The sequence below is a fragment of the Nyctereutes procyonoides genome, unplaced genomic scaffold (assembly GCF_905146905.1).
Source record: "Nyctereutes procyonoides isolate TBG_1078 unplaced genomic scaffold, NYPRO_anot_genome, whole genome shotgun sequence".
Classification (NCBI taxonomy): domain Eukaryota; kingdom Metazoa; phylum Chordata; class Mammalia; order Carnivora; family Canidae; genus Nyctereutes; species Nyctereutes procyonoides.
In genome coordinates, this window is record NW_026575133.1 from 33848406 (window position 1) to 33862444 (window position 14039).

The window sequence follows — 14039 nt, forward strand, 5'->3', positions numbered from 1 at the left end:
ATGGCTGTGTGTTCCAATTATTTATTGCTGCAAACTAAGCTACCTGAAAACAATGGCTTAAAAGAACGATTATCACAATTTTTGAGTCACATTTCTGCAAGGCTCAGCCAGGTGATTCTTTTGTTCTAACATTGTAGACCTCACTGGGGTGGCTAGAAGGGGTCACTCGGTTGGCATTATGGCCCAGCGTGCCTACACAGGACCTCTCCGGCGCCACAGTCCCAGGTAGCGGTACTCGGTTTATTGCCGTGCAGGGCTTCCGGAGTTCCAGGACGCCTCAGAAGCTGCAATACTTGTGAACTCTGCTCAGTAGTCCTGACATCTCACATTTTATTGGTAAAGTTTGGGTTTGCTTCCCTTCTAACCCAGATCTGAAGGGAAGGGAACGAGACACGCCTCTCAATGGGAGGAGTAGCAAGGGTTGAGTCCATCTATAATTTACACCTTGTCCTATTCTTTGGGATAAGTTCTTAGGAACAGAATTGCTAGGGGTGTCTGGGTGGTTCAAGTCAGTTAAGCTTCGGACTCTTGATTTCAGCTCAGGTCATGATCTCAGGGTCCTGAGATCGAGCCCCACATGGGGCTCAGGCTGCCTGTGAAGGCTGCTTACGATTCTCCCTGTCCCTCCTCTCAGAAAAAGAAAGGAAGAGAAAAGAAATGCAATTGCCAGCTCAAAAAGTATTGCATGTTCTTCTTCTTTTTTTTTAGTATTGCATGTTCTAAGTGCTGACACTTGTAAATGAATTGCACAAGGGAAAAGTTATACCAACACTCCATTATGAAGGATGTTTTACACTTTTGTCAACCCTAGATTTTGTCAGGCTTTTTTAGTAACTGGATGGGAAAAAAATAACCAAAAAGCCAACACGTGTTTTAATTTGTATTTCGTTGATTTTACGTGAGGCTAAACATACTTTTCCATATCCACTGGCTATTTGCACTTCTATCATTTTATGTCCTCTAGGATCTACGAGGAAACTGATTTTCATGCCTTCATCTAGGAAAATAGGGCTAATGGCCTTTCATGTATCAGATATTGAGAATAATTTCTTCCAGATAGCAGTTCGTCTTCTTTCATCCACTTAAGACAACTGATGAATCCTCTTGCAAAGAGGTCTAGAAGCAACCAGAGAGAGGACTCCTTTTATTGTGATGTACTTAAAAGCAGGGTTTCTCAACCTCAGCAGTGTTGATACTGTGGGCCCGTAACTGTGCTGAGGTGAGGGTCGGGGGTGCTTATTGGGTGCTTTAGAGCATCCGTGGCTTCTACTCACTAGATACAGGTAGCACCCCACCACGTTGTGACAATCAACATGTCACCCATCAAGAAACAGTGCTTTAGAGGAAGGCTAGGCCAGTCTAACAGAGTAACCCAATCAAAATCCAGTGGCTTAGAAAAGACAGAATTTTATTTATTGTGCCGAAGCCCCAATGTGAAGAGCCCAGGGGGCAGCAGCCATGTCCCTGGGGCCACTCAGGGGTCCAGATTCCTTCCAGCATGCTGTCTGCCCCCAGGGAGCTTTGTCGTTGTCAGAGGCCGAGGCTGGATTGCAAGGAGGGGGGAGCAGTGGGCAGAGGGAGAGCAGTTTTCTGTCTAAAGCAGCACACCCCACATCTACTCACACTTACTTGGTGCTCAGCCACACGGCCACACAAGTGGGACTGGGAGACGTAGTAGGGCGCCCTTGCCCAGCAGACCCTTCTGGAGGTGGGTGAGGGCTGTGGACTGAATACCCCCCCCCAAATTCATAGGTTGAACCTGAACCCCCAACGTGACTGCATTTGCGGAAGTTAACGAAGAGGAAGAGACACCAGACCTGTCCCCACCCCGCAGGGTGGGAAGACTGCAGCTGCTGGGAGCCCCTGGGCCGTACTGTCTTGGTAGGGCGGCCGGCTAACCCAGTGAGGACTTTGCTGACAGTCCTGTGAGGCGGAAGGGATGACACACAAGGGACAGGGAACAAAGGGCTCTAGTGTCTTTTTTTTTTTTAATGGACGATCTCAAACGTGTACGAGTAGGGGGCCCGTAATGGGCCCTGGGTGCCCAGCAGCCAGCTTCAACTATTAGCACTTTACAACCCTTTCTGGGTCCCCTATCTCCAAGCACAGACACCAGAACACTGCAATTTCCTCCACCAACAGGACATCCTTGTGCCCACCTAGGAGGCCTCTGTGGGGCTGTGCAGAGCCTACCTGCACGGCTCCAGGTGGACTGTGCTGAACACGGGGCCTGACCTGCAACCGCCCATGCAGCAGAGCAGAAAGGGGACTGCCGGCCAGATGCAAGGGTGCTCCTGGGCCAGTGGCAGGGCCGCGAAACCCGCACTGGACAGGTGTGGATGCTGGAGTCACCGGTGACCGGGAGGGACAAGCTGGAGCAGCTCAAGGGTCTACGTGAGCTTGGACATCAGCAACCAGCGGAAGTGGTTTGTGGCTGCCTGACTCTGGCCTTGGAGCCACGGGTGGAGAGGGAAGTCGGTCAGGCCGGTGCTGTGCCACTGGGGTTGGCACTGATGTAGGAGGCATGATCTGCCGGCTGGGGCTGCACCACCTGGATACCCGGGCTCTCTGGGGGCATCTGCCGTCGGGCCGCACCTGCAGCACCACCTGTAGCACCGCCTGCAGCACCTGGATACCCGGGGTCGCTGGGGGCTTCTGCAGTCGGGTCGCAGCTGCAGCACCACCTGCACCACCTAGATACCCGGGGTCGCTGGGGGCTTCTGCAGTCGGGGCGCAGCTGCAGCACCACCTGCACCACCTAGATACCCGGGGTCGCTGGGGGCTTCTGCAGTCGGGGCGCACCTGCAGCACCACCTGCAGCACCTGGATACCCGGGGTCGCTGGGGGCTTCTGCAGTCGGGGCGCACCTGCAGCACCTCCTGCGGCACCGCCTGCACCCCCCGTCCACGAGGCTCCTGCACGCGCAGGGGCGGCCAGGCCAGCTCGAGCCCCCCTGCGGCCATGGTACGAGGCTCCGCGCGCGCGCACGCCGGCCCCGGAAGGCCGGGGGACGGGCATCCTGGCCGGGCGCTGCTCCCGGGGCGGCGGGCTGCATCCGGGGGGGGGCTGTCTGGGGCTCCCGCGGCCCAGACGGCGGGGGCGGCAGGTGCAGCGCAGCGCGGGCGGCGGCCGCCTCGGGACCCGGGGGGGCTCCAGCCGAAGCTGCGTCCTCGGGTCCCGCCCCCGCCCGACGGCCCGCCGCGGAGGTGCGCAGGCGCCCGGGCCGCCCCACGACGACCCGCGCCCCAGGGGCCGGCCCCGGCGCCCGAAGCCCCGCCCTCCACGCCCCGGGCCTCCGCCGGGCGGGCTCGCGGCGCTCGCGGCTCCCACGGCCCCGCAGCCCCGGGTTCCGGCCGCCAGCCCGCCTGGCCCGCCGCGCCCGGAAGGCCGGGTCCCTGCCGGAAGGGGCGGTGCGGCCGCGCCATCTCCGCCCCGCCTTCGGGCCGATGCCAGCCAATCCGGGCAAGGCTGGGGACGGGCAGCCAATCCCGGCGTGCGAGGCCTGGGGGGTCACCCCGGAGCGCGCCACAGCCGTTTCCGGCCCTCGCCGCGCGCGCCGTGCCGCCACCCGCTTCAGCCAATCGGAGCGCGCGCCGCGGACGCCCGCCAATCGGAGCTCCGGGCGGCGCGGGGTCGCGGGGTCACGGCGGGCGCGGGCGCGGGCGCGGGCGCGGGCGGGCGCGGGGATGGCGGGCGGGCGCGGGGCCCTCATCGTGCTGGAGGGCGTGGACCGCGCGGGGAAGAGCACGCAGAGCCGCCGGCTGGTGGCCGCCCTGTGCGCCGCGGGCCACCGCGCAGAGCTGCTCCGCTTCCCGGGTGGGCGCGCGCGGCGGCGGGCGGGCGGGCGGGGTCCCGGGGCGTGTGCGGCCGCTTCGCAGCCCTCGGCGCTCACCCGCGTGCCTGTTCCCTCTTTGCAGAGAGATCAACGGAAATCGGGCAACTCCTGAGCTCCTACTTGGAGAAGAAGAGCGACGTGGAGGACCACTCGGTGCACCTGCTCTTCTCCGCCAACCGCTGGGAGCAAGTGTAAACGCCGCCCCCGCGCCCCGCCCCCCGCGCCCCGCGCTGCCCCCGCGCCCCGCCCCCCGCGCCCCGCGCCGCCGCCGCCCCCCGCTCCCCTCCCCCCCCGCCCGGCGCACGCTCCTCGCAGGCCTCACCTCGCAGGGTAGCGTCAGGTTCCAGGGGCGCCCGCGGCCCAGGGCGTGACCCGGGGTCCCCGCAGGGAGCTGCTGCTCCCTCTGCCTGGGTCGCTGCCTCTCTCTCTGCCTCTCTCATGGATACGTAAAATCTTAAAAAAAAAAAAAAAGAATCTGGTGAGGAGCGTAGAGGTCCCCCCCTCCCCGCCCCCAAATCTGATTTTGTCTTAGATTAGGGAGTTATATTTGTTTCCGTGGATAAACTGATGTGGGCACCTTTTTTTTTTAAGATTTTATTTGTTTATTTGAGAGGAAAGAGGAGAGGTGCGAGCGGGGGGCGGGACAGGGATGAGCAGACAGTGCTGAGCACCAGGGAGCCCGAGGGCTCAATCCCGTGACCTGAGCCACCAGGCGCCGCGTGCTGACAGCCTGTTAGCCGAAGCTCAGTGCACGGTAACACGCCCCTTCTGTTCTACATCTTCCTACTCCAGCTGCTTCCCTTGACATTTAACTTGATCAAGTGCCTGTGCTGTTTGCCTTTAGATGCTTTTGTTTCCGTTTATATACACACGTCAGTGGAGTTTTTTTTTTTTTTTTTAGCATAAATAAATGGGGTCGTACATACAAAGCATGTAGGAACTGGCTGTTTCTGCCTTATGGAGCCCTGAGTCCTGGCTTGGGGTGCTTTCCAGAAAGGCTGTTGCGCAGATGCCCCCTCGTGGTTCTGCACAGTTGCAAGCAAGCCTGCGCCGCTTTCCTCCAGGCCTGCACCACTTTCTTCCGGCTAAGTGTGTCTTGTTTGGAAAGGCCTTCCCACTCCCAAGTATTAGAAGCACATGAGATCATCTGTCTTTACGCTCTTTTTTATTTACTTATGATAGTCACAGAGAGAAAGAGAGGCAGAGACACAGGCAGAGGGAGAAGCAGGCTCCATGCACCAGGAGCCCAATGTGGGATTCGATCCCGGGTCTCCAGGATCGCGCCCTGGGCCAAAGGCAGGCGCCAAACCGCTGCGCCACCCAGGGATCCCCTATTTTTATTGTTTATTAATAATCCCGCCCAAAGTCTGTTGTGATTCCAGATGGTGATCTTCCTAATTCATCACTTCTACATTGTTATTAGTTGGCTTCCTATGTAAGGAAGAGCTTTCGTGCCCCCCCCCCCCCCGCCCCCAGTAGTCATCCATGCGTCCGCCATCAGTAGGGACACGTACTCACAAGTCGTTTTTTACTAGGTGGGTCATACTGTCAGTTGTTTTGATGTTTATTTTTTTTAAAAGATTTTATTTAAGAGAAAGAGCAGGGGGCAGATGCAGAGGGAGGATCAGACTCCCCACTGAATGTGGACCCCGATGCAGGACTTGATCCCAGGGCCCTGGGGTCGTCACCTGAGCTGAATTCAGGCAGACGCTTAACAGACTCAGGACCCAGGCGCCCCACGTTTTGGCGTTTAGATTATTGCAGGTTTGGCCTCTGGAAATCTCTTCATGTTGGCTCCTGTGTCCATTTGCTGTGTTTCCAGGCCTCATTTTTTGAGAACTTTTTGGTAGAATAAGATGTTAGGTTTCTCTTGTGTTTTCTCCTGCTCCCGCCCAAGAACCAGCTGCACATTTCTGTTTAGTGGAGTATGGGGTTTAGAAACCAAAGTCTGGGTACTGGGTGCTCACTGCTAGTCCGCGTCCCTCCTCCTGGGCTCCTGCATATACGTCTTTGTGCCTGTTTGTATTTGTGCTAAAACTCAAGCGTTCCCCCTGGTACCTGCTGATCCAAGCTGGCCCCATGCTCTTCCTGATGCTCGGTGCCGTCAGCTCACGCACTTCTGTAGAAGCCTGCACAGAGGTCAGTGCTGGTTGGCAGCTCTATCCTCAGGCCAAGGAAGGGCACAGTGGGTGCTGTGTTCAAGGTCTCCTGGAGCAGGATTTTCCCCTGCTCGCTGTGTGTTCATTTGGGATACTGGTTCATTTGTGTATGGTTTTAGGGTTTTTTCCCCGTCTGGATTTAATTTTAGTTTTCTAACACATAAAACATTAAGTGCTTCTATGAGTCAAAGTCCTACAAAAAGGTAACTGCATTACCCCCCCATCTCTGCCCTTCGTCTGTGGGTAACATATTCCTAGTTTTCCTCCCCGGAATTTTTTTTTTTTTTTTTTTTTTTTTTTTACATAGAAGCAGAGACACATGTGATGTCCCCATTCGCCAGTTTGCCGCCTTCTGCAGAGCACAGCCTGCTGCATGTACTGGTTTGTGCTCTGCTCTCCGGACACGAGGAGATGGTCGGCCGGCGGCTAGATGCCCCTCAGGCCGCACAGGGCTGTGCATGTGCTCTGTGTACCTGTGCCACCGATTCTCTCTCTGTGAGCTTAGGTAGTCTTCATAGCGTGGGCTGCGGGTAGTGCCGTGATGGAAGCTGCGTGTGGCCGCCGGAGCTGTGCCTCCTCCCTCCCTGCCGGTCTGGGAGTCTCTTAAGGGCATGCGTAACCAACATCTTTGTCCACAGAGCAGAAGTGCCACTTCCTGCTGATGTCCAGCCCTTTGTGCACATGTTCCTAAGATCTTGGGGTGGTGGCGGTTGAGCTGCTGTCACCTGGTCGAGGACATCCTTGGCAGCCTGCCCATCCTTGTCCTTGCACTTTGGGGTCTAGGCCGTGAGCCTCCTGCTGTCCGGCTGCACCTGCTCCTGGGCGCTCCTTCCCAGGGTAGCCTGGCCCCTCTGCACCCCTGCCCAGATGCCAGCAGGCCCTCCTGTGTTTGTCCATCTTCACGTGATCGTGTGTGTTATGCTTCCATGGATGCGTCATCTTCACATCGGATTTGCTGGGAGAACCCCGGTGGCATCTGCTAAAGAGAAGCTCCAGAGCTTTTCTGAACAAAAACAAGGTCATGGACTGCTGTGCTGCAATCCCTCGGCTGCGCTGCTGTGTCGTGAGTTGTGCTCCGGGCCTGCGAGGCCAGGACCGCGGCTCAGAAGTGCTCTCTGTTTTCTAGGCCGTTAATTAAGAAGAAGTTGAGCCAGGGCATCACCCTCATTGTTGACAGATACGCGTTTTCTGGTGTCGCCTTCACCAGTGCCAAGGAGGTGAGTGTGCCTGGTCCCTGGTGGGATGGCGCCCGGTGGACTCGGTGTATTCACATGCTGCCCCTGGGAGGGTGGGGAGCCCTCTCTGCTTGCACGTTGGCTCTTCGTCGCTACGAGGAGCGGGCGTTCCTGGAGCCACGGGGTCAGAACGGTTCCCTGGCCGCTGTTGGTCACCACCCCCCGTGGGCGGGAGGGTCGCTCAGCAGGCCTCCTCCGCTCGGGTCTGGTGCTGTCTTCCTGACCGTGCTGTCTTCCTGGCCTCGCTGTTCTGCGGGTGTAATGGCGGTGGCCACGCCGCCACTTGGTTCCGCTGCTTAGACCTTGTCACGTGTAAGCCAGCAGGGAGAAGGATTGGCCCCGAGCGCGTCCCCTGCCTCCGAGCCTTCTGGTGTCCCCGCCGAGCCTCCGGACACAGCAGCAGCACCTTCGTGAACATTTCAGTTCACGTCCCCGAAACAACTTCTTACAAACGTGGTCTCGCCTCAAACCACAGGCATTTGGCACTGCTGTCCCTTGGTCCGCGTGCAGAGTGGCCACTGCTGTCGCCAACGGTCTGATTCGTCTTGTGTTTTTACAGTTAGACGGAATCAGGATCCTTTAGGGGCCTATTTGACGTGTCTCTTTAATCTCTTAAAATACAAGCTTCCACGTCTCCTTTTCTCTTGTATTAAAATTTTTAAGAATCTTACTCTGGGCGGCTACTTGAGGCAGCGTTGGGCTCCCATCCCGAGACACAGGGTGTCAGGCTGCCTCGTTTGGGGCAATAGCCCTTGGTGGTTCCTGCACGAGGGGTCGCAAACTGATGACCGTTCAAGTCTGCCTGTCCTCCCCCCTCTGCTGGCTGGAAGTCCTTTTTTCATTTCATTTTATTTTATTATTTTAATTTTTATTTATTTATTAATGAGAGACCCACAGAGAGGGAGAGACACAGGCAGAGGGAGAAGCAGCTCCCTGCAGGGAGCCCCACATGGGACTTGATCCTGGTATCCCGGGGTCACCCCCTGAGCTGAAGGCAGGTGCTCAACCACCGAACCCCCGGGCATCCCCCCCCTTTTTTAAAAAGATTTTATGGGACACTTGGTGGCTCAGGGCATGACCCCGGGGTCCCGGGAGCGAGTCCCATGTCGGGCTCCCCACAGGGAGCTGCTTCTCCCTTTGCCTGCGTCTCTGCCTCCCTCTCTGGGCTTCATGAATAAGTAAATAAATCGTGAGAGAGGCAGAGACAGCGGCAGAGGTGGGACTCAATCCCAGGACCCCGGGATCACGACCTGAGCGGAAGGCAGATGCCCAGCCACGGAGCCCCCAGGCGCCCTGGAATCCCTGAACCACACTTGCCTAGGAGCGTTGCTCACCGAGGTCCCATCTGTAAGAGGAGGACAGGATACGGGTGAAGGACCGTCGTGCCGCGGCCTGGCTCCCTCACGTCCCGACGTGCTGCCGCGTGGCTGGGGGCCGCGGGCCTCGCTCCTCAGCTGCGTCTCTTCCTGGGGCCTGTGGCTCCAAGCGCATAGCTGGGTTCTAACTCTGTCGTCCGAGCTCTGTGGCCCTGAGACGGGGCCTTGCTGGCCATGACCTTTGCCTCCAGAAAGGGGGACACTATTTTGAAGTTCAGGGAGGTGAACTGGGCAGGAGCGTGCAGGACTGGCACACGGCGAGTGCTCACAGCGCGTCTCCAGCGTCCCTGGCAGGGGGCTGCCCACATGTGTGGGTTCGGGGCCGGAGCCGGGGTCCGAGCCCTGGGCCCCCGGGGCTGCACGGTACCTGGTCTTTGAATGTTTATTCCCAAAGTCTAAAGCAAACCCTCTGAGGTCTCAGAAGGCAGCGCCAGCGTCTCGGACAAACGGTAGATCATTTGTTCCCTTCGTCAGGAACCGTGAAACCAAACGTCAGGCCCGTCCCGCCTTCTTTCTCTAACCGCTGGGCTCTCTGCCGCAGGACTTTTCCCTGGACTGGTGCAAGCAGCCGGACGTGGGCCTCCCGAAGCCGGACCTGGTGGTGTTCCTGCAGCTGCACCTGGCGGAGGCGGCCACCCGGGGAGAGTTTGGCCGCGAGCGCTACGAGGACGGGAAGTTCCAGGAGCGGGCCCTGCGTCGCTTCCACCAGCTGATGGCGGATCAGACCGTGAACTGGAAGGTGAGGGGTCTTCCAGGGTCGCCGCCGGGGCGTCTCCTGCAGAGATTCTGTTCCTCTGTGAGCTGTGCCCAAACCGAGCAGTTTGGTGGCCAGTGGGCGAGTTGGGGAGACTGGCCAGCTGGCCCGCACGCAGCAGCCCCCCCACGCCGTCCTCACCGGGCCCGGCTGTGCTGGTCGTGGGACCCGTGACTCCCTCCTCACTTGGCCTTTGGGCTCCTTGGGGCTCTGGACCCCCACCCCCTCCATAACCTCCTCAAAAGTTGGGTCGCCTGCTTTGGGGCTCAGCCCCACCCCGGGGAGTCATTGGCCGCCTGCCTCTCCGCCCTGTCCGGCTGCATCCGGCCGCTGGGCCCGTCCTCGTTCCCCTGCGTGGGGATGAGCTCCCGTCTCCACTCCATCTCCCAGGCCCGGGCCTCATGGCCGCCACCACACCCTGCCGTCTCCCTGCACTCGGCGCCCCTCAGCCCTGCTGCCTCCACCGCAGGGCACTTCCCAGAGGGCACCCCCGGGACTGCCCTGCGGGGCCACACCCCGGTTGCCAGGGCCCCCCTTCCTCCTGTGTGGGCAATGACAAAGGTGATTTGGTGGACGGCTGACAAGTTCCACTGCCAAGAGGGGCTACAGGCCTGCCGCCCTGTGGAGGTTTGGGGTGTCGGCTGCTGCCTGCCCCCCACGGTCCACGCTGCATCCTGGCCGCTTGCTCCCCGGGGCGGTGCTCTGGGGGCCCCGTGTTTTTAAAGTCAGGTTTCACCCGCTATCGAGCTAGAGTTCCCAGGAAACTTCTCGTAAGCAAAGGGGCATAAAGCAAAGACGCAACTACCATTAAATCACATGGAAACATTTTGGAATGTTCCCAGACCCAAAAAATCACCTTTCCTACAGTTTTGTGACACGTCTTGCTCAGAGACGCACAGAATCGATGGACACGCCGTCCACACCGTCCTGGACGCGGCTCAGGGCTCCGGTGGCCAGACGCAGGGGAGGCGGGGGGGAGCTTGGGGTGCGCAGCCCGGCCCTTCCCTGCGCTGCTCACGTCAGCACGGAGCGCGCGCGCGGCTCGTCTGAAACCCTGAGAAGGCATTTCTTTCCCCAGGCGGAACCGTCAGTCCGGGTTTTGTACTGATAGGTCGCATCCTACACAGAATCGCAAAGTTCCGTCCTCTTCTTGTCTTTGTCAACCTGTTCTATGCGGTTTAAGCTATTTATTCTTCATTCCTAACACATTTCAAACCCCGCGAGGAACAAGTCAAGGAGGAAGGAGCGGGAGCGGGGAGGGAACAGGAAGCCAGCTCCTGCTGCTGGGGCTCGCGCCGGCTGCTCCACTCCCATTTCCATCCTGTGTTGCTCCCTTTAGCTTAAGAACATCTTTTAACCTTTCCTGTAGGACAGGTCTCCTGGTCTAGAACTCTCAGCGTTTATTTATCAAAAAATGAACTTTAGGATTCTTTGAAAAAAAATGTTAAGTATAAAAAAAAAATTTACGACTCGCAAGTGTAGTACAGAAAACCCTCCCCAGAGACCTTTTGAGAACGAATTAGTGCCTAACACCCCCTCCCTGCCGTGTGCTGTCAGACATGGGACACGAGCACGAGCCCCTCGCTACCCTCAGGTCCCCGGGCCCCCTTTGGGTTCCCCCGTGGGTCCACTGCTGTCCTTTAACGGATGACTCCGTGTACAGCCCCGTCTGGTCTCCAGCCTGTGACCTTCACGACACCAACGCTTCCAAAGGTCACAACAGGGATCCCTGGGTGGCGCGGCAGTTTAGCGCCTGCCTTTGGCCCAGGGCGTGATCCTGGAGACCCGGGATCGAGTCCCACGTCGGCTCCCGGTGCATGGAGCCTGCTTCTCCCTCTGCCTGTGTCTCTGCCTCTCTCTATCATAAATAAATAAAAATTAAAAAAAAAAAAAACACAAAGGTCACAACAGTTGGATTCTAGATGAATCCCAGATGGACCTTGCTGGTCGCCCACGACTGGGTCCAGGCCATGCATCTTCGGCAGGCGGCTGGGGCAGGGGTGCCGGGTTCTCACCACATCCTGCGAGTGTAGGATTTCACTTGGCTATACTTCAGGTGACAGTCACTTATTTGGGCGCCACTGATCTTGGTGTTGGGGGTTTCAGTGAGCAGACTGCCCGGCCCGGCGCCGAGGTCCCCGCACACCAGGGCGCTCACTGGCATCCGCTCCGCAGCACTTAGCAGTCTCTGGGTTCGTCCTGGACTTGCCAGCCCATCTGGCATCACCTGTCTGGGCCTCCTCGTTGCAGAGGAAGGTCTTCTCCGTCCGTGCCCAGGGCCCAGGTGCTGCTTCGTGCGGCGCTGTCGTGGCTCCCAGGCCCTCAGAGGACCAGAGACGTAGTTTACACGTGATACGCCCACGGGACAGTGGAGACCTGTGAGCATGTGCAGTAGGCCCGTGTACGAGGCTGCACCCGGTTCGTGGAGTGCAGCAGGCGGTCCCGGAAGCCGTCGGGGGTGTCACTGCGTGGGGCCCGCGGCTGTGCAGGAGGCCATCCTGAGCCGTGCTGTCCGATCTCATGCAACGGTCATACACGCCTCTGAGGGAGTCTACACCCCAGCAGCTTCTCCCCGGTGTCCCCGGGGACTCAACATGCCGCGTACCCGGCCTCGGCCTAAACCGGCCATGAAGCAGGGCAGCCCGAGCCCACGGAAGCTCCTGGCCCGGCCCGTCCTTGCTTGGGGCAGAGAGCCGTTTCTCAGGCAGCTGGCCCCCTTCCCCTTGGGGACCAGGGGTCCTCACACTTCCCACGTGATGGCCCGGCACTGAGCGCACCGGGGCTGGGGGGCAGCCTGCTGGGTCAGGACGAAGCCACCTTCCCAGGGAGGACAGGATTCAGACCCGGCTTGGCTTCCGGGCAGAAGCTCCAGGAGCTCCCAGCAGCGTCAGGCGAGGCCTCGGGGTCGGGGGCAGGCTGTCCGCACGCTGCGCGGGATCAGAGCCCTGCAGGCTGGGGCGGGAGGATCTGATCAGGAGCGAGACTGGGTGCTTCTCCTGTGTCGGGGCTGCAGCGGGAGCTGGACCCAGGCCAAGGGCGAAGGACCCCAAAGGTGTGCTGTGCCCTTCAGAGCCCAGCCCCGTCTGCAGCCGCCGCACACACGGAGAATTGGGAAAAGCACTAACCGTCCTTTTTCTCTTGCCTCCCGGTGGGGACGGACAGATGGTCGACGCTTCCAAAAGCATCGAAGTCGTCCACAAGGAAATCCACGCCCTCTCCGTGGACACCATGCAGGCCGCTGCGCAGAGGCCACTGGGAGAGCTGTGGAAGTAGCGGGAGGCGGACTTCCAGGCGACGTGCTCGCGGCACACGCGCCGAGACCACCAGCGGCAGGTCAGCGAGCCGGGAGCCAGCAGGCGCGCTGGGGACACCGTGCAGGCAGTGCTTCGCAGCGGCGTCCCCCGTCCTGCCTCAGCCTGGAGACCCAATGAATCACGGCCTTCAGGGAGTTTAATGACCACCTCCGGGCAGCTTCACGGAGATGGCGATCGATCAACATTTTCCTGAATTTCTTGCAGGGGCGAATAAAAATTTAAAAGGGTGCTCGAGGGGATCCCTGGGTGGCGCAGCGCTGTTAGTGCCTGTCTTTGGCCCAGGGCGTGATCCTGGAGTCCCGGGATCGGGTCCCATGTTGGGCTCCGGGCTTGGAGCCTGCTTCTCCCTCCTCCTGTGTCTGCCTCTCTCTCTCTGATAAATAAATCTTAAAAAAAATAAAAAGGTGCTCGAGGGGGCTCGCCTCCCTCCGTCCCTACCCGCACTGGGGCTCCCGGCCGCTGCCTGGCATCGCAGTAACGTGCTGGCCCGTCCTGTCTCGGCGCCGTGGTGCCGGCGGGTGCGGTTTGCCGTGGGTCCCGCTGTGACCCGCTCCGGGCCGCCTGCTGACTCGTGAGGGAAGGAGCGGAGTGCTGAGGGGCGGGCGCGGGGCACCCGAGGGCAGCGGCCTCCGTCTGCGGCCGGGCGGGGACCTGTGAGCCTGAGGGCGGCGAGCGGGCGCCTCTGCGTGGGGCCGGGGCAGAGCCTGTGGCGGCCATGACGTCCCGCACAGCGGGGTCCAAGCGTGTCCTCTGGTCCCCGGCCCTCGGTCCCGGACCTTGGGTAGCCCCGCGGAAGCGAGGCCAGAGGCCGGGCCGCTCTGAGGGGCCCTCTGTCCACAGGGCACTCGGGCGGCTCTGCTCTTCCGCACCTGGAGCATGCGGCACAGACGCTATGGGGGACAGTGCACGGGGTCACCCCCCGCCCCCCTGGGACGTGCCAAGGCCGTCCTTGACCACCCTTGTGCTTTCACACAACGGAGGGCACACACCCCGTGACTCCCGTGACCCCGGCAGCCTCTGCGTCCTGCAGCCTCGTCAGGGCCTCGGCTGAGCGAGCTGTGGGGGGGGGGGGGCGGCGGAAACGGCCCAACAGACTTCAGCACCTGGCCAGGGGGGCGGGGGCGGCCCGGCCAACGGGCGCCGTGTGTGGGACCCGTGCAGACCCCGTCTTGGCTTTTGTGCTGGGGTGGGCAGGACGGCCCGAAGCCAGGCTGCGAGGAGACGCCGCGCTCCCTGCCCAGGGCCCGGCCCGCGGAGACCTCAACTCCCACCCCTGCCCTGAGAGGAAGGTGGTGGCTCGACGCGCCCGGCTCCACGTGGAGGATGGTTCCAGCACAAGAGGTTCCTTCCGGCGGCTTCTAGAGGC

At 60.2% G+C, this 14039-nt stretch overlaps 2 protein-coding genes across 2 annotated transcripts; one reads left to right on the forward strand and one right to left on the reverse strand.

Annotated features, from left to right (window-relative positions):
• Window positions 1-807: 807 nt before the first annotated feature.
• On the reverse strand, window positions 808-3425 carry LOC129523148 (collagen alpha-2(I) chain-like). The gene is made up of 2 exons (XM_055345769.1): window positions 2868-3425; window positions 808-1116 (listed from the first exon to the last, which is right to left on the reverse strand). The coding sequence occupies exons 1-2, from the start codon at window positions 3423-3425 to the stop codon at window positions 1075-1077; spliced, it is 600 nt and encodes a 199-aa protein (XP_055201744.1). The 3' UTR covers window positions 808-1074.
• Window positions 3426-3671: 246 nt separating this feature from the next.
• Window positions 3672-13116, forward strand: DTYMK (deoxythymidylate kinase). The gene is made up of 5 exons (XM_055300527.1): window positions 3672-3816; window positions 3918-4026; window positions 7121-7211; window positions 9147-9344; window positions 12522-13116. The coding sequence occupies exons 1-5, from the start codon at window positions 3687-3689 to the stop codon at window positions 12630-12632; spliced, it is 639 nt and encodes a 212-aa protein (XP_055156502.1). The 5' UTR covers window positions 3672-3686; the 3' UTR covers window positions 12633-13116.
• The last annotated feature ends 923 nt before the right edge of the window (window positions 13117-14039 follow it).

Excerpts from the sequence above, each read along its gene's own strand:
- LOC129523148 (XM_055345769.1), bottom strand. The coding sequence starts at position 3,425 with ATGGCGCGGCCGCACCGCCCCTTCCGGCAGGGACCCGGCCTTCCGGGC. Across the intron at positions 1,117-2,867 it reads TGCCGCAGGAGGTGCTGCAG|ACCTCTTTGCAAGAGGATTC; the intron begins GTGCGCCCCGAC and ends GGTTGCTTCTAG.
- DTYMK (XM_055300527.1), top strand. The coding sequence starts at position 3,687 with ATGGCGGGCGGGCGCGGGGCCCTCATCGTGCTGGAGGGCGTGGACCGC. Across the intron at positions 7,212-9,146 it reads CCTTCACCAGTGCCAAGGAG|GACTTTTCCCTGGACTGGTG; the intron begins GTGAGTGTGCCT and ends TCTCTGCCGCAG. Across the intron at positions 9,345-12,521 it reads ATCAGACCGTGAACTGGAAG|ATGGTCGACGCTTCCAAAAG; the intron begins GTGAGGGGTCTT and ends GGGGACGGACAG.